General features: G+C 47.1%; 1 protein-coding gene across 1 annotated transcript in view; it reads left to right on the top strand.

Moving 5' to 3' along the window:
- The window catches only part of LOC144791189 (cytochrome P450 2J6-like), a 175707-nt gene that overhangs the window by 97700 nt on the left and 51328 nt on the right, over positions 1 to 26679 (top strand). The window contains exon 5 of the mRNA XM_078665833.1: positions 6014 to 6187. Within this exon, the coding sequence (XP_078521959.1) occupies positions 6014 to 6187 (174 nt within the window). The remainder of the gene's footprint in view (positions 1 to 6013; positions 6188 to 26679) is intronic.

Raw genomic sequence — 26679 nt, 5'->3', positions numbered from 1 at the left:
AAACGGTAAATATTCTAGTACCCTGAACGACTGAGCTAGGGAAGAAAGTAGAAATAGCCTGTACTCATTATGGTTAATGATCTCGTACGTATCTGTTGTCTTTTATATAGACTCCGTTTGGAGCGGCTTTTTTTCCTCTTTCACATCACGAAAGGGTGCAGTGCTTGCAGCTAGTGGACCGTTAAACTACCAGAGCGGACAAGCCTGATATTTTTAACGGGTAAGAACATCTACAGAAACGTTTGTTAGCACTTTCTTGCCCTCGCGTTATTCGTCAGTAACATCGATAGGGTCTTCCGTCGGAATCTAAAACTAATCGCATTAGCCGATAGTCGTCATTTGATATCGGAGTTACGCATTTTAAATAGAAAATGTGTATATTAACATATTATTTCATTGAAAACTTAGTAACAGCAGGAATAGTGAATGTTAAAGGCTATATTTACACTTATTATATAGTAACAACAGTAATAGTGAATGTTAATGTAGCGAATGTTAAAGGCCAAACTTACACTTATTGGGTTTTAAAAAGCAGGCAGTTTTTTTGGCACCGAACATACAGATAAGCTCGTATCACAATTAGGTGGAACCGATTTAACTGATTTTAAGACGCAAGCCGCTTTACTGTGCTTAGTCACGCATTTTTATTGGAATGTTTGTGCTAACAATGAAATTACTGAAAGTTTAATAACAATAAAAGTAGTGAATTTCAAAGGTTACATTTACACTTATTGTGTTTATGGCAGACAGGGCATTTTTGTCCCGAGCGTACAGACAAGCTCATATCAAGAGCAGTCAGCACCTATTCAAATAATTGCAAGACGCAAGCCGCTTCCATGTGCATCTCTTATCTGTACACAGACGCAGTACCATTCATTCTAGGTAAGAATAGTGGGGCGAGAATTAAAATGTTTTGACTATTTGAAGAACCGCCAGTACGCTTACATGCATATTTTACGTATTTTTTGCCATAGAATTATAATTCGTTCGTGTGGAAAATACTAACCGCAAAGGGTGGTTATATCCTGGCCATTAAAATACTAGAACGCTGACACAAGTGATCGACAAATATCCATCTGGTAAGAGCGAAACCACAGTGTTGAGATTTTAAAAACCAACGACTAAGTGAGGCTTTCTAGTTTTATTAATAACGCAAATTTGGTCTCTCTATGCATTATATTTGTTAGATAATCAATGATGTGCATATTATAGACCTAGGCCAGCAGACATCAAATAGTTTACTTTTTAAAGAGGCCTCATGTGATAAATGTACAAGTTGATGTCAAATCGAGGTCTCTATATTTAAAGTAATTTGCTTATAAGTAGTTGCTCGCCATGAAATAATGGTCAAAATGAAAAATTGACCCCTGCTCTACCATTGAAATATAGAAATTTATCAATTGATCCTGGCCTATTGATGGCTATTGTCTAATGGGCCCGGGACAATTGACTCACAACTGCTCAAATATAAAAATACTAGTCTGTATCATGTCAGGTAATATTCAGACTGCTTTGATAATATAGGGAAAGTATTTTTAAGGTTCTGCACTATGACTGTTTCTATGTACTTTAAATAACATTGTAAAAAAAGTTTATGTTTTCTTGTTTTTTTTATAAAGATTGCTAGAGAAAAGGTTTTTTCGGTATATGTTATGTTGATTATGTGTATATTTTGTATTTCTCTAGATGAAAATTGTGGCTCCTGAAGAAGGCGTTTTTTGCAACGCCGAAACGCGCTTCGAACTATAATCATTGCCACTTACTTTTTACTTCTTGTCAATTCATATATATGGAGTATAGCGAAATTGTCTAATTTGTCTTCTGCTTTTAATTATCAAGTGTATGTATATGTTAGTATGACAGTTGTTGTCTACTTTTTAATATGATTTTTATTAAATGAATCAGATCTATTTTAAAATACTAGTTTTGTGCTGTTTTCCTTTGAATGTACTTTTCCCTGTAACCTATAGTTGTTTATTGTGACCTATAGTTTTGTATTTATTTTGAGTTGCGATTCACACACAGTTTTTTCCCTGCCCTAAGAACGATCTATTCTAATAGCAGTGGGCCCTTGATATCTACAGTGTGCACCCATAACTAAGCCTGGTGGTTTTCAATTCATGTGCAGAATTGTAATTTTTACAATTTCGCGAGTGCGAGATTGTTGCTGCGCGGGACACGAGCAGTGCGAACACAAGCAAAAACATCCTCAGCTCGCGAACTTGCAGATTTTCCCCCCAAAAAAGTCGAAAAAAAAGCAACACACACAAAAATCACCACAAACAAACAACATCAACTTACTTGTTTGTGAAATCAAATTTCGAATCCAAAAGTAATCCAAAAGGCCTCAAATGCAAATATCCAGCAGCAACCACAAAAAGTAATCCTTCCCAGTCAAGATCGAAATCAAAGTGGCCAGGAAATGGAGGAGCTAGCTGGACAGGAACAGGAAGTTGGAGACTGGGGCACTTCCTTCACCCCACCCCTATGGGAGGAGCTTGCTGGACAGGAACAGGAAGTTGGAGACTGGGCCACTTCCTTTACCCCTCCCCTTGTAATTTTTGTACTTTCGCGAGTGCGAGATTGTTGCGAGATTGACCGCGAGCAGTGCGAACACCAGCAAAAAATCCGCTTCGCGCGGATTTGCGTATTCTCGCCACATCCGCGAGAGTTCGCGGATTGCGGATTCTCAGAAAATCCGAAAAATCCGCGAGCGTAACGGATTTTACGCCCATGCTTAATAATTTGCCGCACCCCACATCCAAACTAAGACGGACCTGGTCCGGGAGGTGGGTGACTTTGACGACTCAAAGTGGCAGGAGGCTCTATCCTCGCCCTGTGAAATGGCGATCCCGTCCAGGCTCCGACTAGTCCAACTTAAAGTACTACACCGCACAAACTACACCAGAACGACTCTTCACGTAATAGGGGCAGCAACACATAAATAATGTGGGAGAGGTGTGGCGCCGCGGCCAGGGCGACTGACGCTGGAATCTGGGGACCACGGTTCGATCCCCGGCTCCGGCGGCAGGTTAGCCCAGCACCTTGTGACTCTGGGCAATAGCTCGCTTAATCTTCCCGACGGCCCCCAGCGCCTAGAGACCCTTACGGGTGATTGTGCGCTTTACAAATGTGGACTTTACTTTGCTTTATAAATACTGTCTGCGCGGCTGTGGTGGTGAAGGTACATTTAATCATACTATTTGGGACTGCCCCCGCATTGCGGCGTACTGGGTTAAGATCATGCGCACATTATCACAAGCTCTTGAGATCTCGGTCCTTCCGGAGCCGAGACGTTGTCTATTGAATATATGGGAAGCAAATGACCTTAATCATCAGGAACAGGACTGGACTATGCTTGGTATGATGATGGCGAAGCGGAATATTGCTATGTTGTGGGATCGGGAACGTTGCCTACGCTTCGCAAATGGTGTAAAGATATGGATGAGGCAATGGTGGCGGAAAGGGCGGTCTTCATACACCGTGGTTGCCCTCAAAAATGGGGAAAAGTCTGGGGGGCATGGAACAAATTCAGAGGAGACATTTGTGAGCCACCAGAACTTGACTCGGATACTGTTGCCTAGTAGTGCGGCCTTACGTTACAGGGGATGGGGGGGGATTGAGTTACGGGGCCGGATTTGAATCGGGGTTGTCTAAGATATGTTATAATACTATGCTAATCCCTGATCTATACGTGTATGTCAACAAGGATGATTACTGATGTGTATGTGTTAACTCTACTTTATGCCTACATTAAATAAAACTTTTCACAAAAAAAAAAACACAAAAATTCACCAGTTATAGTTAGCAACTGTAACTATAACTTGCGTACCCGCCATGCACGGGTTATGACCTCACATATGACATCACTCATGACATGTTCCAGGAGATCATTTATAACATCACTCATGATATCTCAAATGATATTATTATGATTAAGTCTATATTCTCGAACACTGAACTATAGCGGCAGTCAAGTACTCATTATATAAGAACATTTAACACTTAGATAGGGTCAGCTGTAAAATACACATGAATCATGGCTGATAAATACAGCTTTACTAATCAGATTCATGACTCCCAAATATCAAAACATTCTTAAGTCATGTCTTCCAGCAATTGCATGAAACACATCACATACTGTTTCTTGTAAAGGCCTTGTGGGCTTATTGAGAGCAATAATTCAAACATTTAGATTCTGTCTGGGGTATCAATGTTCAGTAGTTTCTAAACCAGACAGGAGGTTGTACTATTTTGTAAATTAACAAATTTAATTTATTTAACTTTATGCTCCATTTCGACTAAGGCCCTCATTACGATATCGAGACACCGTTTCGGGGAGGGAATCCCGAACATACGTCAGCAGTTCTGCATACTGAATTAGGATGTGACCACAGATGGTGTGGTCGTAAACTTCCATTTTACAATCGGAGTTGGTGCGGTGTCCGAAAGCGCCCGTAGCACAAGCTCCCATTGTAAAATGGAAATTATTTAACATCCCTCACGGTGCCTGCCACACATTGCAGGAATGTGAAGGGGGGCACCATAGATGGCCCCCAGGGCCTCAACCTGAGGACCAAGGGAAAAAAGGCCCCCCAAAGTCACTTGCTCAACAGCCTTTCCATGTCGGAAAGGCTGACATGGAAAAGCTGTCGGAAACCGACATCATAATCCAGACTGCGGAAACACCCTCCTTAAGGGATTATGAGCGGCTTCCAACTGGCTCCATGAGCCCTTCGGAACCCAGTCAGTTTCCCCGGCAGGTTTACACTCCGATCGCCGAAATTATAGGTCGGCAGGCGGAATGAAAACCTTTGATGTCTGTGGGAAAGCCTCCGACCAGAGGTCAGAAGCTTTCCGACCGTCATCGAAATGAGGTCCTATGTGTCGTGCTATTGGTGATTTCAAATGTTTGAATCTGATCAGTGTTTATTCTGGATATTTTCATTGGACTCTCCGTCATTCCTACATAAGATTTTTTACAGGTGTATCTTATCCCAGGTATTCAGGTTTTGCCATTGCCTGTTCCAAAATCTTCAGGAAATTAGTTTACCAGAATATGGGTGTGCCATTAGATCACCTTCGAATGAGAACACTCATACTACCGTTGTCTTTTCCTTAGATGAGATGAGTACTTTCCCCCACTTTCCAATTATTAGAACTCAGGACATACCTGCTCTCTCACAAACTTCTGTACACCAGTCATTCAGTTGATCTTTCAGTCCTATCACTACTCCTTTCCCTTTCAAAGCGGGAATGACATACTTTCAACGATGAAGCTAAAACTGGGTTCCTGATTGTTCACCTGAGCACTATCTACCACAGGGTTTGCCTTTCAACTTACAGCTTACTCTGAGGGGGCTCACCCGAGACATACTTTGCCATCTTTGCCTGGAACTTCTTTCGGGAGAAGTAGGAAGTTCCCCAGGTAGTACTCTCAATCACAGAGCTTTTGGAGATGATTATTGTAGGAAGCCTTCTGCAGGGGAACTGAAGGAGTACAGCCCTTGATCTTTATCCTTCTCTGGTAGCAGCCTGGAACAATACATTCCCAACCAAACCGCAGTTTATCTCAGGACTACCCAGTGTTCTAAGCATGACATCACATGGTGCCTCAGCAATGACTGACACTAGAAGATCCTGTATACAAACACACACACTGAAATATGCTCCCACCTAGACAAAAATGACAAAAACTGGTGCATGAACCGCTCATTAATTGGTCAAAACTGCCTTGACATATACTCAGATGACGTAAATTCAGAAACCCACTGGGTACAGTGTACTGCTAAGCTGTATTTCAAGAACAGATATTTAACATATCAACCTCATGAGAGTTACATATAGGCCTTATTGCCAATCACATAATGTGATTTATTTATTTATTTATAAAGTTGTATATAGCGCGAACTTGATGTTTTGATATTGTGATTTTGCCTGCATGTGCTGCTCTTAATGATTTTCCTCCAATATTTTGACTGCACAATCTCCCCCTCATTATTTCTCTTTGCAGCTGTACGATGTCATTCCATCCCTGATGCGTAGATTACTAAAGTCTCAATATGAATTTTTTGGATTGTGGGAAAAGCTGCATCAGTTTGTAAAGCAGGAGATCGGGATCCACCAGGAGAACCTGTCTGATGAACCAGCAGATGTCATCGACTACTACTTGATGCAAATAGCACAAGTAAGTTTCTTCGGGGCTACCCGGTTCTTCTTGGGCTGAAGGGACTTCCTGCTGATCCCATAGTAGGTTTAGTGAGTTTGAACTGGCATAGGAAAGCATACTCTAACATTAACCTGAACAAACTTTTAAAAAATGAGACATAGAATACTTCAGTGTGGTACATTTTCTAATAAGAGATAGAAACTGTTTTGCAACCCGAAGGCTGTGCAACAGGGCATTCTTTGACACTGCAGTAAGAAAGGTGGGATTTAAGTAACAAAAGGTGATTAAGCTAAAAACCCAATCGACTGGTCCAGCAGTTACACTGAATAGCTTTGCATCTTCCTCCTGGTGCATACAGTTGTTTCGCTAGATTATATATTGAACATTGTTTATTAAATGGACTATTTTTCCTAAAGGAATGATGTCATGTTTGATTTTCTACAATGACCTAATCATAACTAAAATGAAATCTTGAAATTAAGTCTTAAACTTTTAGAAGAAGCTCATACAGGTAAAAACAATTAACACATACTTGCACTGTGATGTAAATAAGAAAGTAAATTCACTATTACATTGGTCAGGTGTTATTTATCAGTAATGTCATTTGTGGGTTGTTTGTGTGCAAGAAAAACACTGCTTGATAAATAATATATAGAAAATGAATTTGTTAAAAAAAATAAGGCCTGCCAATTATTACAGAATGTTTGATTACGTATTCAGGTGATTCTTTAAGTTAGGTGTTTTGTTATTTAAGCTTCTTGTGTTTTGTCTAGTGGCAAAAGCAGACATTTCAGTTTGCTACCCTGACAAATGACATGCTTTTTTCCCACCCAGCTGACGGCATGTTGTTTAAACGTTTAATTTTTGCCCATGTCTCACAAGACTGTGGGCTGTACACCTATCAGAACATGTGATACTTGCATGAGGTGTGGTACTGTCACACTGCCCTTGATGCTTTTATCTAAGAGGCATTTTGATTGAGGCATAGCTTGCTTGGTCAGCCTCCCCAACCATGCATTGGGAAGTCCCGGTAGCTCACTATTAGCATGACTGTGTTGTAATGTACTTAGGCAGTCTCAGCTAGGCTGGGGCTGCAACTCATTAGGATATCAATGTATTCCAGGATGACCTAAGAGGGTTTGATGGGTTGAGCTGGTATTTGGTGGACCAGCTGTGCCTGGCAAGACTGTGGTGTGGGTTTTTATCTCTGTCTGAATAAACCAACTTACAGAGTGAAGTTGGGTTTGAGCATCTTTATAACTACAACAATTTTGGTGACGATTTGGCCAAGCACAAGGCAGTCTCAGAGGTAACTCAAACCACGGCAGCAAACTCAAGCATGTGCAGAACAGCTGGGACTGATCAGCGGATCATTCAACTTTTGAGTGGCAGGTCAGATTTGACAAGTTTATATGGCAGCTTCTTCATTTGGTCAGTGCTTGTGAGAAAACATCACACTTCTGAGAGACGGCTCTTCTGTAAGAGCGAGGGGCAGGCCAGCACGTGGCCACTTAAGAAGCACCTTAGGAAAGGCAGGGCAGGGCACAAGGTTGTATGCGGAGCAGCTGACAAGAGGCAGGCCAGTGCGCAAGGCCGCACAAGAAGCTGCTGGCAGGAGGCAGGTCAGCGCGCGAGGCGGCACGAGAAGCTGCTGACAGGAGGCAGGTCAGCGCGTGAGGCGGCACGAGAAGTTGCTGACCGGAGGCAGGTCAGTGTGCGAGCCCGCACGAGAAGCAGCTGACAGGAGGCAGGTCAGTGCGCGTGGCTGCATGAGAAGCAGCTGATAGGAGGGAGGTCAGTTCGCGAGGCCACACAAGAAGGAGCTGACAGTAGGCAGTGTAGTGTTCCGGGGAGTAGGACAGCGGTCTAGCTGACCCGCGCCGCCAGAGCGTCCCTGCGCTGATGCGTGACGTCAGACGCGGGGGAGTATAAAATAAAGAGGCATGGCTACAGCGGGCAGTCGGAGCCGCGTGTAAACAGCAATATCGGCTCCTGTGTTCATTAGCGTTAGGAGGCCGCTCATACCGCGCTAGCCTCAGCACAAATGCTACACTGGCGACGAGGGTCCCACAGAACCCACATCATTGCCTGCACGACGCCCTCCTCACCCTGCAGCTTCTCCGAGCGGCAAGCTCCTTTTGTGGACAACACGTAGGGAATACAGTGGTTAGGCCCTGGGCCACGTGCATAGAGGCCTCGCTCACAACATAGCCGGCACACGGAGAAAGGAGGCGAGGGCAAGGCCCACGAAGCGGCAACAGCGCCTCCCACACCGACAGAGTGGGTAAGGTCAGCGCACCACGCCACCAAATCAGACTGCATATCGCCCCACGGGAGGCAAATATACGCGTCACCACCGAAGCCCCAGAGCCCGGTCGTGAGAGCACGCCCAGCGCCCAGAGGGGCCATACAACATTCGATATTCCCCTGGGCCACTGCCACCTCCCAGCAGCGTCAAGGACACGAAGCGGCGCACCGCGCACGTGCCAAAGTGGCGTTTGTTCCCGCCCTGGAACCCTTCGTGGTTGACGGAGCTCCTTCTTCCCTTGCTCCACGTTGGAGGGATTGGACGGACCGCCTCCAAATCTATTTTGAGGGAGCGGGAATTTCTAGAGAAAGGCGCAGAGCCCTACTCCTGCACCTAGGGGGCAAAGACATACATCGCATATACAAAACGCTGACAGAAGCCACACCGAAGACATACCAAATGGTCCTCGCGGCCTTGACCACCTACTTTGAACCCATGGCGAGCAAGGATTATGAGCGGTTCATCTTCCGCCAAGCGAAACAAGAGGCCGACGAGTCGCTGGACGCCTTCCACGGCAGATTAATAGAACTAGCCAGCTCCTGCAGATTCCGAGACGCGCAGGAGGAAATCCGAGGACAGATCATCCAAGGCTGTTTCTCGTCCAAACTCCGAGTCGCCATACTCCAAGAAGATGATAAACCCCTTGCAGACATACTCAAACTTGGCCGGTCTAAAGAACTGTCTCAGGTGAGGGCGTCCCACATGGAGTCGGCCCTACACCGCCCTGTCAAAACCGAACAAGTTAACACGGCAGAAAAGGTGAACGTAGTAAGACCCAAAGGAAGACAAATGAGCGGGAGAAAGCAACCAGGCAAGAAGAAAGAGTGTGGATATTGTGGAGGCCATCCCCACCGCATGCAAGACTGTCCCGCGAGAGGAAAGAAGTGTAGTGCGTGTGGGTGGATAACCCACTTTGCAGCAGTATGCAGGTCCACGAGAGCCAAGAAGGAGACCGCACATGTGGTGAGAGAGGAAAGAGACAGTGAAGATATGGATGACGACACAGAGGACTATCCAGTTCACTACGTGTATGCTATCAATCAGCCAGAAAGGAAGAAACGTCGCCTCCCAAAGTGCCGCCTTAAGATTCACCAGCAAGAGGTGAGAGCCACCATTGACACAGGGGTGTCTATTGAACTGATGGCAGCTAGTGTATACAACCAACTAAGGACAAAGCCCCCACTGCGCGAGGCGAAGATCCGAGTGTTCGCCTACGGCCAGAAGACACCCATCCCTCTGATCGGGTGTTTCAAAACAGAACTACAACACCAAGAGGCAACAGTGCCCACAACGATCTATGTCATGAAAGAAGGCAGCGGCATGCTGCCAAGCGGACAGTCTGCTGAAGATCTAAAACTCATATCCTACGCCCTAGCGGTACTCGAAGAAGAACTAGACACCATAATGGAAGAGTTTGAGGACATGTTCAAGGGCATCGGATGCCTAAAAGGGAAAGAGGTGTCTCTCCACATCGACCCGTCAGTCCAACCGGTCGCGCTGAGGCATCGGCGCATTGCCTTCCACTTAAGGAAAAAGGTTGAAGAGGAACTCGAAACACTAGAGAGACAGGGGATCATAGAAAAGGTCAGTGGACCCACCCCATGGGTATCTCCGATCGTAGTGGCCCGAAAACCCAAGCAACCCGGACAAGTCCGCATCTGTGTGGACATGCGCCTCCCGAACGCAGCGGTGAAGAGAGAGCGGCACCTAACCCCCACAATAGACGATATCTTAGGGGAACTCAATGGTGCGAAGTGGTTCTCCAAGGTAGATCTTCGATCAGGATACCATCAGCTACCGCTCCACCCTGACTCGAGGTACATAACCACCTTTTCCACTCATGTAGGACTAAGACGATATCGGCGCCTCAACTTTGGGATATCGAGTGCAGCGGAAGTATTCCAGAACACCATCCGTGAAGTCCTCAGTGGACTCCCGGGAGTCCTAAACGTGAGTGATGACCTACTCATTTATGCGACATCCATTCAAGAACACCACCAAAGACTACGAGGAGTTCTACTGAGAATCAAAGAGTCAGGTCTAACACTCCACCGAGAAAAGTGCCAATTCCTGCAGCACAAGATCAGTTTTTTCGGATACACCTTCTCAGAACACGGGGTAGTGCCGGACCCCGACAAAGTAAAGGATGTCCAGGAGGCCCCAGCCCCAACGAATGTCTCAGAGGCAAGGAGTCTCCTAGGTATGGTGAACTTCTGTGGACGTTTCATCCCTGATCTCTCCAACCTCACCAAGCCACTCCGAGAACTGACTAAGTCAACCACCACGTGGCAATGGGGCCCAGAGCAAGAGAAAGCATTCCGGGACACAAAGGCAGCCCTATCAGCAGACACTACCCTCTCATACTTCGATCCCTCCAAGCCCACCAACGTGGCCGAAGATGCTAGCCCTTTCGGCCTAGGGGCGGTGCTGACGCAGCTTCAGAGCAACGGGGAGTGGGCACCCATCGACTATGCCAGCCGCTCATTGACCGACACAGAGCAGAGGTATTCGCAAATCGAGAGAGAGGCCATAGCCATCCATTGGGCCTGCCGACACTTTCATGTTTACGTATACGGCCACTCCTTCACTGTGACCACGGACCAGAAGCCTCTCCTACCCCTCTTCCAAGGCTCGGTATCAAAGCCACCTCCGAGAATCGAGAAGTGGATACTCCAGCTACAAGGGTACGACTACCGAGTGGAGTATAGGCCAGGGTCAACAAACCCCCGCGGATTAACTGTCAAGGCACCCCCGAGAAGCCACCCTGAAAGAGCAGGAAGAAGCGGAAGACAAAGAGGAGTATGTCCGTTTGGTGAGGGAAAGATCCCGACCACTTCCGATGAGCCTCGAGTCCATCATCGAAGTCTCTCAGACCGATGAATGCCTCAAACTGGTCGCCGGTGCAGTCCAGTCAGGGAATTGGTGCCCCATTCAGGACTCCCTCAGCAAAAGAACACCACAAGCGAAAGCAACCCTAGAATCCCTCCTGAGAATCAAGGAGGAACTGTCCCTCGACAGCTAAGGATGCCTCCTACGGGGTCCCCGCCTAGTCCTGCCAGCCAGCCTGACCCATCAAGCAGTGGAACTAGCACATAGAGGACACCAAGGCATGGTGAAAACCAAGAGCAGACTGAGAGCTAAGGTGTGGTTCCCGGCCATGGACACAATGGTGGAACAAACGGTCAGAGCATGTAACTGGTGTCAAGCCGCGGGGCAGCCAGACCGCCCTCATCCCGTCGTGACCAAAGACAACCCCCAGAGGCCGTGTGAATGCGTAAGTGTGGACTTTTGGACACCTTCCTGACGGGCGATACGCGCTCGTGATAATTGACGACTTCACCAAGTATCCGGAGATAGAGATCGTAGGGAGCCACACGGCCACGGAAGCCATTGTCAAATTCGAGAAGACTATCGCCACCCATGGAATCTTCGGGGTGGTCAAGACTGACAACGGACCACCCTTTCAGGGTCAAGAATTCGCAGAATACCTCAAGAGCTGGGGTATCCATCACCGTAAGATAACCCCGTGCTGGCCCCAGGCCAACGGGGAAGTCGAGAGGTTCATGCGCACGCTCAACAAAACCATCCGCATAGCCCTCGCGGATGGATCACCCCTGGAAAAGGCCATTTACAGCTTCCTGAGGGAATATCGCATGACCCCACACGTCACAACGGAGGCGTCACCTAGTGCGTCGACCATGGGCCGGATAGTGAAGGGCACTCTCCCGAACCACTCCACGTGGGTTCCCGAGTGAGCCAACCAAGAAAAGGCCCTGGCGAAGCGAACTCACTCCAATGAGCAAGCCAGCAAACGAAGAGGGGCCCGTGAATCTACGATCCAACCAAGGGACCAGATTTATGTCAAAGATCGCTACCCAGGAAGCAAGTTCCGACTCCCGTTCGAACACCAACCGTGGACTATCACTCACCGGACCGGCACCATGGTGACAGCCCATAGAGGAGCCGAGACAGTTACCAGAGACATCTCATTCTTCAAAAGAGCGCACCAGAGCAATTCACCAGGTCCAACACCATCCAGCCCGTGTCCTCGGCAAGGAGAAGAGCTTGAGACTGATCCGTACATCCCGGAAGAAGAAGACCAGGGAGACCAAGACACATCTCAGGTTCCAACCCCCCCTGAAAGCAGGATGTCGAGCCCGTTTTCTCCGGCTGGAGGAAACAGTACCCCGAATCCGGAGACACCGAGGGTAATGGTATCAGAGAGGGGGGACAGTCCAGGTATTGCCTGCGGCGGAACCCGGCACCATCCTCCCAGCTGGCTGACTACGTGGTGGGCTGACGCCCTGAACGGACACTAACAGACTGGTAACAGATCCATCATTTATAATCTACCGTAATTTGATGTTTTTCTGTTTTGATAAAGGTTAGAAGGAATGTAGTGTTCCGGGGCATAGGGCAGCGGTCTAGCTGACGCGCGCCGCCGGAGCGTCCCTGCGCTGACGCGTGACGTCAGACGCGGGGGAGTATAAAATAAAGAGGCGTGGCTACGGCGGGCAGTCGGAGCCGCGTGTAGACAGCAATATCGGCTCCTGTGTTCATTAGCGTTAGGAGGCCGCTCCTACCGCGCTAGCCTCAGCACAAACGCTACAGGCAGGTCAGACCCCGATCTGAGCCTGCAGGCGCTTATCATTGAAGGAGAATTCTCAAGCAAGGTCTCTGCGAGAGGTCTGGACTGTATGACTGACGCGCGTCAGACAGCACACATACGCAGCCACAAATGCAGGAGAAGTCAAGGATTCAGGCAGGCGCATATGTTTAAAAGCATAGTAAACCAAACTGGGAAACACAAAAAAATAGGACGTTTTTATTTGTACTATTTTGTTCCTTCGGTATGAGGGAGGCAAAAGAGCACTGTGAGGCTGATCATTACACAGTTTAAAGATATTGGTCTGATGGAATCCTCCTCAGTTGCTATTGGTTGCTGTGTTTAACGTTTCCAGTGGTCATCCTAGGTTATATCCATCCCCAGCGAATTGTATTTAGGTATTCTTGGACAGTGCTGTCACTTTGTGGTCACAGCTTGGAATGCAGATCGGAAAAATGGATCTAAGTGCAGCTATTGTAACTCCACCTCCATTTCTTATGTTGCCAGGGGAGGGCCCCATTGAATGGAAATACTGGATTGACTGCTTTAAAAATTATCCACTAGCATTTGATGGAGAAAGATTTCCAGCTATAAGAAAAAAAGCATTGCTGTTAGGTTCTATGGGAACGGAAGGCCAACATGATTTCAAATACCTGCCGCCTGTAGGAAATGCGCAAGGGGGTGAAATGGAAGATGTCTACACGGAAGCTGTCTTATGTTTACAAACTAGGTTTGCCAAGCAAGTCAATATGGTGATGCGGCGTCAAAAATTTTACACACAGCCACAACGTACCAAATTAATCCATAGATGATTTTATGCACTGTTGAAAGTGCTCTCCGCTAAATGCCAGTTCGGTCCAATGACAAATAAAATGATCAGAGATCAGTTAATTGTACAGTGTAATAGTAAAAAAATACAGGAGAGATTGTGGGCCTCACGCAATCCTAGTCTCAAAGATGCAATAGCAATTGCAAAAGTTGTTGAGAAATCAGAAAAATGCATGCGTGAAATGAAGATTACAGGCTCTGACAACAACGTAAATGAAGTTATTTATTTATTTATTTCACTTATAGAGCGCACTTTCACCTCAGAAGGCATCCTGGCGCTGATAGACTCATATCGAAAGCAAAAAAAGGGGCACCTGATAACAAGCTAAGGGTTTGGGAAAAGCCAAGTTTTCAAGTGCCTTCTAAATACAAGAAGGGCGGAGGCCTGCCTGAGTTCGATCGGAAGCAAATTCCAAAGTTTTGCCGTGGCCACGCCGAACGATCTACCTCCTGCTCTAGATCTCCTAAATCTCGGTATGGTCACCAACCTGGCCGAGGAGGAGCGTAGATTGCGGACCGGCACATGCCACGAAAACTTCCTTTGTAAACGGGCAGGGCCTAACCCATGGAGAGCTTTAAAGGCCAGACAGAGAGACTTAAATTTCACCCCCGTCTCACTGGGAACCAGTGCAGCTGGACCAGAGCCCCTGAAGAGGAAGATCTTGTTGGCCACCCCTGGGCTAATTTTGCAGCTGTAGACTGGATTCTCTGGAGTCTATCCATAAGATAGCTTGGAGACTCCAACAGTAAGGAGTTGCAGTAGTCTAACCTACTGAGCACGGTACAGCGCACCACCTCTACCCGAACACGGGGCGGTAACAAAGGAAGGATTTTTCTCAGGAGGCGAATAATGGTCAAACAGCCAGCTACTATCTTTGAAACCTGCGCCTCCAAAGTAAGGTTGCTATTAAACATCACACCCAGATTCCGCACAACCTTCACAGGCTGCACCGGTGGAGAGAAATCCACAGGCCAAAAGTTGCTGGGTAAAAGAGATTGTACCCTAGGCCTTGGGCAATATAACACCTCGGTCTTTCCTGTGTTAAATTGCAAAGAGTTGCTGTACTGGGGGAAGATACAGAAGATACAGAAAGTGTTAATGTGGTTAGGAATAAAACTCAAGTGACTGCAAATAGTATTAATAGAAACAACAATTGGAGGGTATATGTAAATACATAAGGAAAATTTGGATCTCGTATCAGCCACAGATGTGGCAGTAGCTATCACATGGTGAATTCTAAGCAGTGCTTTGCTGTTGGCAATGGTTGTCGTAAGTGTGGCACGAAGGGACATCTGGCACGCATGTGTAAGTATTCTGAGAAGAAAGTTGTGATGGTAGAAAAACAAGCAGGATACGGAGTTCTAATGGTTCAGGAGTAGAGTACCATAGGTGAAGTGGACTATGCGGAGAGGAGAAGAATGGGTTTTTGTTATCAATAGAAGCCTGGTATCCTTGATGGTGGACACAGTTTCACTAAATATGATTGTCCCACAAGTGTCATTTGACGCAACATGGCCAGGAGAAGAGTTGGTGACATCTGATGCTGTTTTGCAAGGGTACCAGGGAGCTGCCTAAGTGTCATATGACTCATATCTGCACAAATAAAATTTGCAGGAAGGCAGACAATGGGAAAGATATATGTTGCCAGGGAAGGCCCCCCCATTCTTGGGTAGGTTCATCAATATGATCTAAATATTATGGTAAATCCACAAGCTGTGGATTAAGTGATGGTCGTCGATGCTATGGGTTTGGAAGACATGTTGGATTTCCAAAAATAAGTTTTAAAAAATAAATTGGGGGTGGCTGTGAACTATGAGCATGTGATCAAACTCAAGAAGAACTCTGTTCTGGTGAAATGTGTTGCCGGGAGGATTCACATGGCGGCGAGAGGAAAAGTGAAATAAATAATTCAACAGCTATTGCTTGATTAAGTAATAGAACCTGTTGAGGGGGCAGAGTGGTTTTCTCCAGTCGTCATTGCAAAGAAGACCGATGGATCACTCACGTTTTGTGTCAACTTTCGCAGTGTAAATGAGAATGTCATCATGGCCGACTTTCTGTTGCCAAACGTGAATGAACTCATTCTCATGCTGTCTGGTGGGAAATTATTTTCCAAACTGCACTTGAGGAGTGTGTATCATCAAGTGAAACTCAATGAACACTCTAGACATCTCACATTATTTATTACAATTGAGGGCATGTTTCAATTTTGCAGACTTCCGTTTGGATTGTGCTCAGCTGCAAGTGTGTTCCAGTGATTAATTTTGAATGTTTTTTCTGGGCTGGGCAAGTCTGTTGTGTTTCAAGATGATATCTTGGTGTTTGGGGGGAATGTTGAGGAGCACAATCTGATATTCAGTGAGGTCTTAACTCGCATCGGTAAGGTTGGTTTAACTCTGAGAAAAGAAACATGTGCCTTTCTTATGCAAGAGGTGGAGTACTTAGGATATCTGGTAATAAGTCAAGGAGTGAGGCCAAAAGTGGATTTAGTTAGTGCTCTAATAAATGCTCAGATACCGCATGATAGGGAAACACTTAGATGCTTCATGGGATTAGTAAAGTACTACACTAAGTTCGTACAAGATTTCGCTCACAAAACTGAACTGGTGAGAGAATTATTGAGGAAAGGCAAAAAGTTTATTTGGGATGAACAGCAACAAGCAGCCTTTTTAGTGGTCAAGAATGACATTGCACATGCCGGTGTGTTGTCACCTTTTTAAAGCGGAGTGAAAACGATTGTCACTGTTGATGCCAGTGCTGTGGGAATAGGGGCAGTTTTGGCACAACCACTTGGCAAAGAGGAGAAGACCATAGCTTTTGCATCGCACTCATTGACAGAAGCGGAACTCAACTACTCCACCATTGAGCACGAGGCATTGGCAGATGCCTAGTTCACAAGTTATTTCAGGGTGTATTTGTGGAGAAGTGTGTTTCTGCTATGAACAGACCATAAACCACTTCTTAAAGTGTTGGGGTCAAGAGGTATAAAGAACTGTTTAGGAAGGTTGGCAAGACTAGCGGTTAAGTTTCAGGAGTTTAATGCGGATGGAATATGTTCCTGGTTGGAAAAATCAGGTAACTGATTGTCTGTCCAGATTGCCCTATAGATCAGCTGATGTCAGTGAGTTGACCACTGAGGAGGTGGTGGCGAGTTTGGAGGATGCCACAGAGGATTTTGGTTATGCAATCCCAAAGAAAGATTGGGTTAAGGCAATGGAACAGGACACTGCATGGTGCAGGTTTGTCAGTGCAGGATGCTGTCAAGAACATGTTGTGGGCATATCACACAACTACGAATAGCAATACGGGAAGAACTCCTTTTGAAATGAAGCAAGGTAGATCACCTGGGATGAAATTGGTACCTTCATGGGTGCGTGAGGGATTGAAGATTGGGTGTTCTGATGCCAATGTGGAAAAGCGTTTTATTGATGTGGACGATTCGGTGAAGGTGAAACTTGGTGGCAGTGGAAAGCTTTTGAGCAAATTCAGGGGGCCTTTTAGAGTTAAGACTATGAGAAACAATTGGGTCAAATTAGAAAATGGCCAGACATGGAACCTTAGGCGTGTTGCCCTGTACTAGAGGCAAGGGAGTGTTGATGAAAAGTAAATGGATAGGGGAAGTCTAAGCAGTTCATGTTCACCATGGTTGTTGATGGATGACAAGGATTTTACTAGTGGATAAAGTGTTGGCAGGTTTCAGGAATCTGCTAGTCCTTTGCAGAGAAGAGATGAATTAGTGTGAAGAAGGAGAGATGAGACCATGTCTAAATCACTAGTCAGGAGGGGGGCACAGGAGAGAAGACTGCCATCTAATATGGGTGATTATGTCTGTGAGCAACGCTGTTCACTCTCTTGCCTTTTGAGTAGGCTTATTGGTTGTTGTAGTTTACGTGTTCCTACTCATGCTTTCACATTTGTGGTATTACATGTGGTTCTGTCTGTATTGTGTGGATGTCATGTCTGTTGTATAGTCACCACCTTATGTATGTAACCTTGTTCCCGTGTTGTATCATGTCTTTACGTTAGGTAAGGTAGGGAGATGTGCTGTATTGTACTTGAGCAGTCTCAGCTAGGCTAGGGCTGTAACTCATAATGATGTTAATGCATTCCAGAATGACCTAATAGTGTTCGATGGGTTGATCTAGCAGTTGGTGGACCAGCTGTGCCTACCAAGACTGTGGTGTGGGGTTTTACCTCGGTCTGAATAAACCTACTTACATAGTGAAGTTGTGTTTGAGCATCTTTATAACTATAACAGAGTATATGCAGGGTGCTGGTGCTACAAGGTTACATTACATTTTAAAGTGTGACGCCACAGACATTGCCAGGATGGTTGTAACCAGGGCTCCTCCCGGTCCTAGCAGCACAGAATGGTAATTGGCACGGTGAAACAACAGCTTATCTTTCTGCTGAAAAGCTCTCCAGCCTCTCCCTACTCTCTGTACATTGTGACTGTAAGGGAAGGTAGACTACAAAGCAGTGTTTGTAGATGGCTGCCCAAAGTTACAGGGTGCTATCATACGGGCATATAAAGGAGAAAGAAGGGGGCAAAGCTAGGTGCTGGACATGGCAGATGTGTGATTCCCGAGCACCAAACTTGGGTTCTAAAATCTTCATCAATTCTGCAATGGGGCAGTTGAAGAGCCACCATATATGGTCCCCTGGCACTCAATATCACTTCTTGTACAGCAGCACTGAAAGTGATCCTGCAAGACAGCCACAGGCAACATGGCAGAGGCCACATAGCGGAACAGAACACGCAGCCACACAGTCTTACAGATACAAGAGCCCAGTCATCGGAGAGGACTCCCGAAATTGGTGACAAGGGACCACTAGGCCTCGGTTGCCGAATAGTGGTGGTAACACCGATGCGTGGCCTTGTAGGCCGACGGGAATGGCTGTTGCACCCAGCGGCCTATACATCAGGCCAACTGGGGGAACCTGAGGATAGGACAGAACCTTTCGCCGCCATCTTGTTTCGCTCGGGCTGCTTTCTCCCAGACAGATTCCGCCCATTATCCTCGCAAAGCAGGGCTGCTGGGCAGTGTTTATTGGAGCGGCGTGCTCCAGGAATGGTTCAGCCTAATGGACTGAAAATCCAGTCCTTCACGATTTCGGAATTGTTATGATTTATCCTGTCTCAGTGATCTTGGTGATCTGAATAGACCAGTTCATGAACACTCCAGTAAGTCCTTATTATGATGAGTAGTCTTTTTGGACGAATGAGTGGATGTCCTTCGTTACTCTGGCCACTATGAAATGTTACACAACGGCGTGTCTGCCTGAAAACGTGCAAATCCTTTCGGCAGGGACGTATACAGCTACGTCACGCGAGATCCGGTATCGCCGTTCTGTCGTGAAGGACTGGATTATACAAAAGAGCCTTGAAAAGGGGTCACAGCTTTAAAGAATTTTACTTTCCTGAAGATGGTCTGACAGAATAATATCATACAAGACCGAAACGTCGACGACCATACCCATCTCCTAATTACTTTTTATTATACAAATGATCTTTATTTTAGAAAAATAAGTGTCATTTGTCTTCTATTTGTATTTGGTTTGGGTTGATTTATACAGATGAGATATAGGAACAAGTCAAATTTTCCTTTTTCATTTGTAAAGAGTACTGATTAATTCACATGGTTGATATATGTACCCTATTAATTTCAATCTTTGCATTTATATAAAAATCTTTTTGTGAATACTATAAAGTTCCTGTGTTGCTTTCTTTGACATATCCTATAACTCATCGTTATTTGCTCAAATAATTGGATAACTATTGGTACAAATACAAATTAAATGGAGACAGACATATAAGTAGATACAGATAGTCTGTTATTTGTGATTCACTCTTTGAAATAAAATCCCTTGCAGGCACTTTTCTAAGACAATACTGTCACCAATACAGCCGTTATAAGTAACACTGGATGGTGTAGTTAAAGGTTGGGCCTAGTCTGCCAGCAGGCTATCATACGTGGTGGTCCATTCATTACAGGGTCCCTGCCATCGGTAGACCGGGAAAGTTAACCCAATGTTAGGTGGGTTTCCTGATGCAGACTCCTGTCATGATATACAACATCGGGCTCACTCATCGTTCAGTTTTGACAAAAGTGCATCCACTGCTCCGTCTCGTTTCTGTTTTAAAACATTAAACAATGTGACAATGCAGTATTTTAAAAGCAGATGTAACTACAAAGAGCACATTTTGATAAAACATTTTTATTAGTAGACAATAGCAATTTTAAGAGGCATTGCATAGCTTCATACACACTTTGACCCCAATTCCATCACAGTCTCTCTCTCTCTCTCGCTCTCTCTCTCAGTCAGTCAGTCTCTCTCTCTCAGTCAGTCAGTCTATCTCTCTCTGTCATTCAGTCTCTCTCAGTCAGTCAGTCTCTCTCAGTCAGCCAGTCTGTCAGTCAGTCTCTCTCTCTCTGTCAGTCTGTCAGTCAGTCGGTCTCTCTCTCTCTCTGTCAGTCAGTCTCTCTCTCTCAGTCAGTCAGTCTATCTCTCTCTCTGTCATTCAGTCTCTCTCAGTCAGTCAGTCTCTCTCAGTCAGTCAGTCAGTCTCTCTCTCTCTCAGTCAGTCGGTCTCTCTCTCTCTGTCAGTCTCTCTCAGTCAGTCCCTCTCTCTGTCAGTCTCTCTCTTAGTCTTTCTCTCTTAGTCAGTCTCTATCCCTGTCAGTCCCTCTGTCTGTCAGTCCCTCTGTCTGTCAGTCCCTCTCTCTGTCAGTCTCTCTATCTCTCTCTTTCTGTCAGTCTCTCTCAGTCAGTCTCTCTTTCTGTCAGTCAGTCTCTCCCTTTCTGTTAGTCAGTCTCTCACAGTCTCTCTCTGTTAGTTTCTCTCAGTCAGTCAGTCTCTCTCTTTCAGTCAGCCAGTCTCTCTCTATCAGTCAGTCAGTCTCTCTCTCTCTGTCAGTCAGTCTCTCTCTGTCAGTCTCTCTCTCTCTGTCAGTCAGTCTCTCTCTCTGTCAGAGTCTCAGTCTCTCTATGTCAGTCTCTCTGTCAGTCAGTCTCTCTCTCTCTCAATCAGTCCCTCTCAGTCAGTCAGTCTCTCTCTCTCTTAGTCAGTCAGTCTCTCTCTTAGTCAGCCTCTCTCTTGATCAGTCTCTCTCTGTCAGTCTCTCTCTTAGTCTCTCCCTCTCAGTCAGTCCCTCTCCCTATCAGTCCCTCTCTCTGTCAGGATCTCTCTCTCAGCCTCTCTCTCTCAGTCTCTCTCTCTCTCTCAGTCAGTCAGTCTTCCAGACCGTCTCTTTCTCTCTCTCAGTCAGTCTCTCTCTCTCTCTTAGTCTCTCTCTCTCTGTCAGTCAGTCTCTCTCTCCCAGTCAGTCTCTCTCTCTCCCTCCCAGTCAGTCTCTCTCAGTCAGTCATTCTCTCTCTACCTCAGTCAGTCAGTCTCTCTCTCTCTGTCAGTCAGTCTCTGTCAGTCAGTCAGCCTCTCTGTCAGTCAGTCTCTCTCTCTCTCTCTCTCTCTCTCTTTCTCTCACTCTCTCTGTCTCTCTCTCAGTCAGTCTCTATCCCTGTCAGTCCATCTGTCTATCAGTCTCTCTATCAGTCCCTCTCTCTGTCAGTCTCTCTATCTCTCTCTTTCTGTCAGTCTCTCTCATTCTGTCAGTCAGTCTCTCCCTTTCTGTCAGTCAGTCTCTCACAGTCTCTCTCTGTCAGTGTCTCTCAGTCAGCCAGTCTCTCTCTTTCAGTCAGTCAGTCTCTCTCTATCAGTCAGTCTCTCTCTCTCTCTCTGTCAGCCAGTCTCTCTCTGTCAGTCTCTCTCTCTGTCAGTCAGTCTCTCTCTCTGTCAGAGTCTCAGTCTCTCTCTCTCTCTGTCAGTCTCTCTGTGCCAGTCAGTCTCTCTGTCAGTCAGTCTCTCTCTCTCAATCAGTCCCTCTCAGTCAGTCAGTCTCTCTCTCCCTTAGTCAGTCAGTCTCTGTCAGTCCCTCTCTCTGTCAGTCTCTCTGTCAGGCTCTCTCTCTCTCTCTCAGTCAGTCAGTCTTCCAGACAGTCTCTCTCTACCTCTGTCAGTCTCTCTCAGTCAGTCATTCTCTCTCTCTCGCAGTCAGCCAGTCTGTCTCAGTCAGTCTCTCTCTCTCTGTCAGTGACTCTCTCTGTCAGTCAGTCTCTCTCTCTGTCAGTCAGTCTCTCGCTGTCAGTCAGTCTCTCTCTCTGTCGGTCAGTTTCTCTTTCTCTGTCAGTCTTTCTCTCTCGCTCTCTCTCTCTCTCTCTCTCTCTCTGTCAGTCTCTGTCAGTCTCTCTCTCTCTCTCTCTCTCTCTCTCTCTCTCTCTCTCTCTCAGTCAGTCTCTCTCTCTCTCTTAGTCTCTCTCTCTGTCAGTCAGTCTCTCTCTCTCCCAGTCAGTCTCTCTCTCTCGCTCCCAGTCAGTCTCTCTCAGTCAGTCATTCTCTCGCTACCTCAGTCAGTCAGTCTTTCTCTCTGTCAGTCAGTCTTTCTCTCTGTCAGTCAGTCAGCCTCTCTGTCAGTCAGTCAGTCTCTCTCTCAGTCAGTCTCTCTCTCAGTCAGTCTCTCTCAGTCCACTCTATCTCTACTGTCTCTCTCTCCACTGTCTCTCCACTGTTTCTCTCTCCACTGTCTCTCTCTCCACTTTCTCTCTCTTTACTCTCTCTCCACTCTCTCACTATCTCTCTCTCTCTCTCCACTCTCTCTCCACTCTCTCTCCACTGTCTCCCTCCACTCTCTCCCTCCTCTCTCTCCACTCTCTCGCTCCACCCTCTCTCCCTTCTCTCAACTCTCTCCACTCTCTCTCTCTCTACTGTCTGTCTCCACTGTCTCTCTCCACTCTGTCTCGTCTCTCTCTCCACTCTCTCCCCACTCTCCCCACTCACTCTCTCCACTGTCTCCCTCCACTCTCTCTCTACTCTCTCTCCACTCTCTCTCCACTCTCTCCACTCACTCTCCACTCTCTCCTCTCTCTCTCTCTCTCTCTCTCTCTCTCTCTCTACTCTCTCCACTCTCTCTCTCTCCAATCTCTCCACTCTCTCTCTCTCTACTCTCTCTCCACTCTCTCTCCAATCTCTCCACTTTCTCTCTCTCCACTCTCTCCGCTCTCTCTCTCTCTCTCTCCACTCTCTCTCTCTCCACTGTCTATCTCCACTCTCTCCACTCTCTCTCCACTGTCTCTCTCTACTCTCTTTCTCTCTCTCCACTGTCTCTCTGCACTCTCTCTCTCTCCACTCTCTCTCTCTCCACTCTCTCCCACTCTCCCTCACAAAGTAGTGTGCGTTCCATGGGCATCCGCAGAAATGTTTCCGGGGGGGGCACATTTTTAACTTCATCACCATCCCCCTTGCACCCTTCTCCCCTCTGCCTTGCACCCTTCTCGCCCTCCCTCTTGCACCCTCCTCCCCCTCCCCCTTGCCTTGCACCCTTCTCCCCTCTGCCTTGCACCCTTCTCCCCTCTGCCTTGCACCCTTCTCCTCTCTGCCTTGCACCCTACTCCGCCTCCGCCTTGCACCTTTTTCTACCTTGAACCATTCTCCCCTCTGCCTTGCACCATTCTCCCCTCCCCCTTGCACCCTTCTCCCTTCTACCCTACTCCACCTCCGCCTTGCACCCTTTTTACCTTGCACCCTTCTCCCCTCTGCCTTGCACCATTCTCCCCTCTGCCTTGCATCCTTCTCCCCTCTGCCTTGCACCCTTCTCCCCTCTGCCTTGCACCCTTCTCCTCTCTGCCTTGCACCCTACTCCACCTCTGCCTTGCACCGTTTTCTACCTTGCACCATTCTCCCCTCTGCCTCGCACCATTCTCCCCCTTGTACCCTACACCACCTCCGCCTTGCACCCTTTTCTACCTTGCACCATTCTCCCCTCAGCCTTGCACCCTTCTCCCCTCTGCCTTGCACCCTTCTCCCCTCTGCCTTGCACCCTTCTCCTCTCTGCCTTGCACCCTTCTCCCCTCTGCCTAGCACCCTTCTCACCCTCTGCCTTGCACCCTTTTCTACCTTGCACCATTCTCCCCTCTGCCTTGCACCCTTCTCCCCTCCGCCTTGTACCCTTCTCCCCCTCCGCCATGCACCCTTCTCTACCTTGCACCCTTCTCCCCTCTGCCTTGCACCCTTCTCGCCCCCCCTCACCCCTCTCCCTGCGGACGCCCATGGTGTGTTCTAACAAGAGTGCTTACCTGAGGGCACCATTTTGCTGCCTCATCCCTTCTCATATGAGCTTTGCCCTGGAGAATGCTCTCTCTGGGGGCCCCCACTCCCACCCTTGACAGGGTCCCGAGCAGTGCTCTGTGCTGTCTCCTGCTCTTGCTCTCTGGGGCTGGGGCCCCACCCCATCCTTGTCCCCGTCCTTTCTCTTCTCTTCTCTTGGGGGGTGGGCTTTGCTTATGGAGAGGAGAGAGTGGGGCCGGGCTCTGTGCTGCCTCAAAGGAGCAGTGGAGACTGCTGTCTCTGGGGCCCCCAACCCCACCCTTGTCCCGGGCTTGCCTCCGGCTCTGACTGAAGAGAAACAATGTTGATACCTTGTTTCTCTTCAGTCAGAGGGAGGGGGCGAGGGGCTCAGAGCAGGCTGCACCTGCTTCAGATGCAGAGGGAGAGAGGCTTGCTTTAGCGCAAGCCTCTCTCACAACTCTCAGAAGAGCTGAGGGGCCTGCGGCCCCCTTCATTAACTGTAGAGAGTGGGGCCCCCCGCACCGCGGTGGCTGCGGGGGCGTTTGTTACGTCCCTTTAGGAGAGCTGAACTTCGGCTTTAGCAGGCAGAAGCAGCAGTAGGCTCCATGTTTGGCAACTTTGTAAGTACTCACAAACTAGCTAACTTGCCTGTATTGAGCTTTATAAAAAATAGCTGGGCACGTGCAGATTTACATACCTGTATTTTCATGGCTGGGTGCACCATCCCTGCCTATACGTCGTCAGTGTTTAATCTGGGGTGTCGCGCTTCTGCCACTATTAGCTTGGCAGATACTAACGGGGCCTGTGCCATACGACTTCTTGGATGCACTTTACATGGACCTTGTCAACAACCTGGCCCTGTATTTCTAATTGATGTTTCCAGGTTGCACGTGAAGTACTTTTTGCGTTAACAGGTTTTGCCTACTTTCCAGTTGCATCTGGTTTCCCTGTGGGTTTGGTTTGAACCACGTGAAATGGTCCACAGGTGTTCCACCCGGTTAGCAAGTCCTGTGAAGGACACGAGCATAAGGCACACAATGCATTTTTTTTAATGATGTTTATTTTAAACATGCTCATTGTGTGGGCGCTCACAAGGATGGGACGTGTGTGGGACTGAGCAGGTGTTGTTCATGGAAACAGAGGAAGCCATCGATTGGTTTCGAATTGCAAAGCCAACTGTGTACACAACTTCACCTCTACAGTTTAAGTGCAGCCCTGTTTATCCAACTAATGCATCAGCTTTGTTTGCCATCACATCTCTCCATAGAGTAAAGATAAATATCCCAATAGTGTGGAAAATGCACCTCTGTGTTTAAGCACTATGCAAACAAAATGAACTGCCTCCAGCGGAGCTCACAATACAAAGTGCCGGATCTCCGATGCTGGTAACAGGGGGGACCCCCCCCCCCCCCCCGGATGCAGCGGTACAAGGAGTGCATGCAGGGATTCATGGAGAAGCACAGCAGGGGAAGCAGCAGACACCAGCTGGGTAGGAAAGCTGTCTTTCCTTTCTCCCCACCTTTGAGGCACTTGTTTCTTTAACAGTAATGGGGGTGACATGAGGGTAGCAGGGGTGGGTGGTCATGTCATGAGAGTGGCATGGGATGGCAACATAAATAATATTAATTTTCGCAGATTCTAACTCCCCTGAGAGAGTTGGGCTCAGTCTTCTCCCAGCTTTGGAGCAGGGAGCCAGTCTCTCCCAGCCACTGCCCAGGCAGTAGAGGTAACCCTAACCAAGCGCTAGACTGCTACTGCTGAGGATGTCAGAGCTGTTTGGCGAAACCACACTAAAAGGTGGACATCTTACGTGTGAGTCTCAACGAGTTATAGACATGCAGCAGGTGTGGGAGCCATACCGTTCATCAACACACACAAAAGTGTGCAACATGAATACCTCCACTTTTCAAAAAATTCAATAGAAATACTTGATATATGTGTTTTAAACTGTGTACGACTGCAATGTGAATGCTTGCCCTGGGCTAAAATCCTGAACAAAAATAAATTGTTCAAAACAACATTTCTAAATTGCCAGAGTTTCAACAAATAGTTAAAGCGCGCCGTTCATGAAATGGGTGCCACAAGAGCCTCAAAAGCACAGTGTGTTGAGCCGCCATTTTGCGGGAAAACCAGCTGTAAATAAACAAAAAACAAGTGGTTAAAGCATGGTGCTCGTAAAACGGGAGCCACAAGATCCACAAAAGTGCGGCGTGCCAGGCCACCATTTTGCAGGAAAACCAGCTGAATTAAAAAAATGAAAAACAAGTAGTTAAGCGCAGTGCTAGTAAAAAGAATGCCTCATGAGCCTCGAAAGCACGGTGTGCTGATACACGATCGGAGGCAAACAATGAATAAAAGAGTGCGCCCAAAGGAACTGAAAATAAAAAAAGAGTAATCTCACTTGTAACAGGGGCAGTCACCTGGGAGGGTTGGAAAGACTAAAAGGCAGGAATAATTAAGTATACTGATCAAACAAAAGCAGGCATTTATGAAGGGAAGGAACAGGAGCCAATGGAAAAGATGGGAGACGCTTGAAGCCCCTATTCTAGATACAGCATGCCTCGCAGAGCAGCGCCTGCGCTGCCTAGGCTTGACCCAAAAATGGGTCATTGCCAGTTAAGTGGAATAAGGTTCCACTTTGAAT

This window comes from Lissotriton helveticus, chromosome 11 (genome assembly GCF_964261635.1).
Source record: "Lissotriton helveticus chromosome 11, aLisHel1.1, whole genome shotgun sequence".
NCBI lineage: Eukaryota > Metazoa > Chordata > Amphibia > Caudata > Salamandridae > Lissotriton > Lissotriton helveticus.
This window is presented reverse-complemented; position numbering and strand designations above follow the sequence as displayed.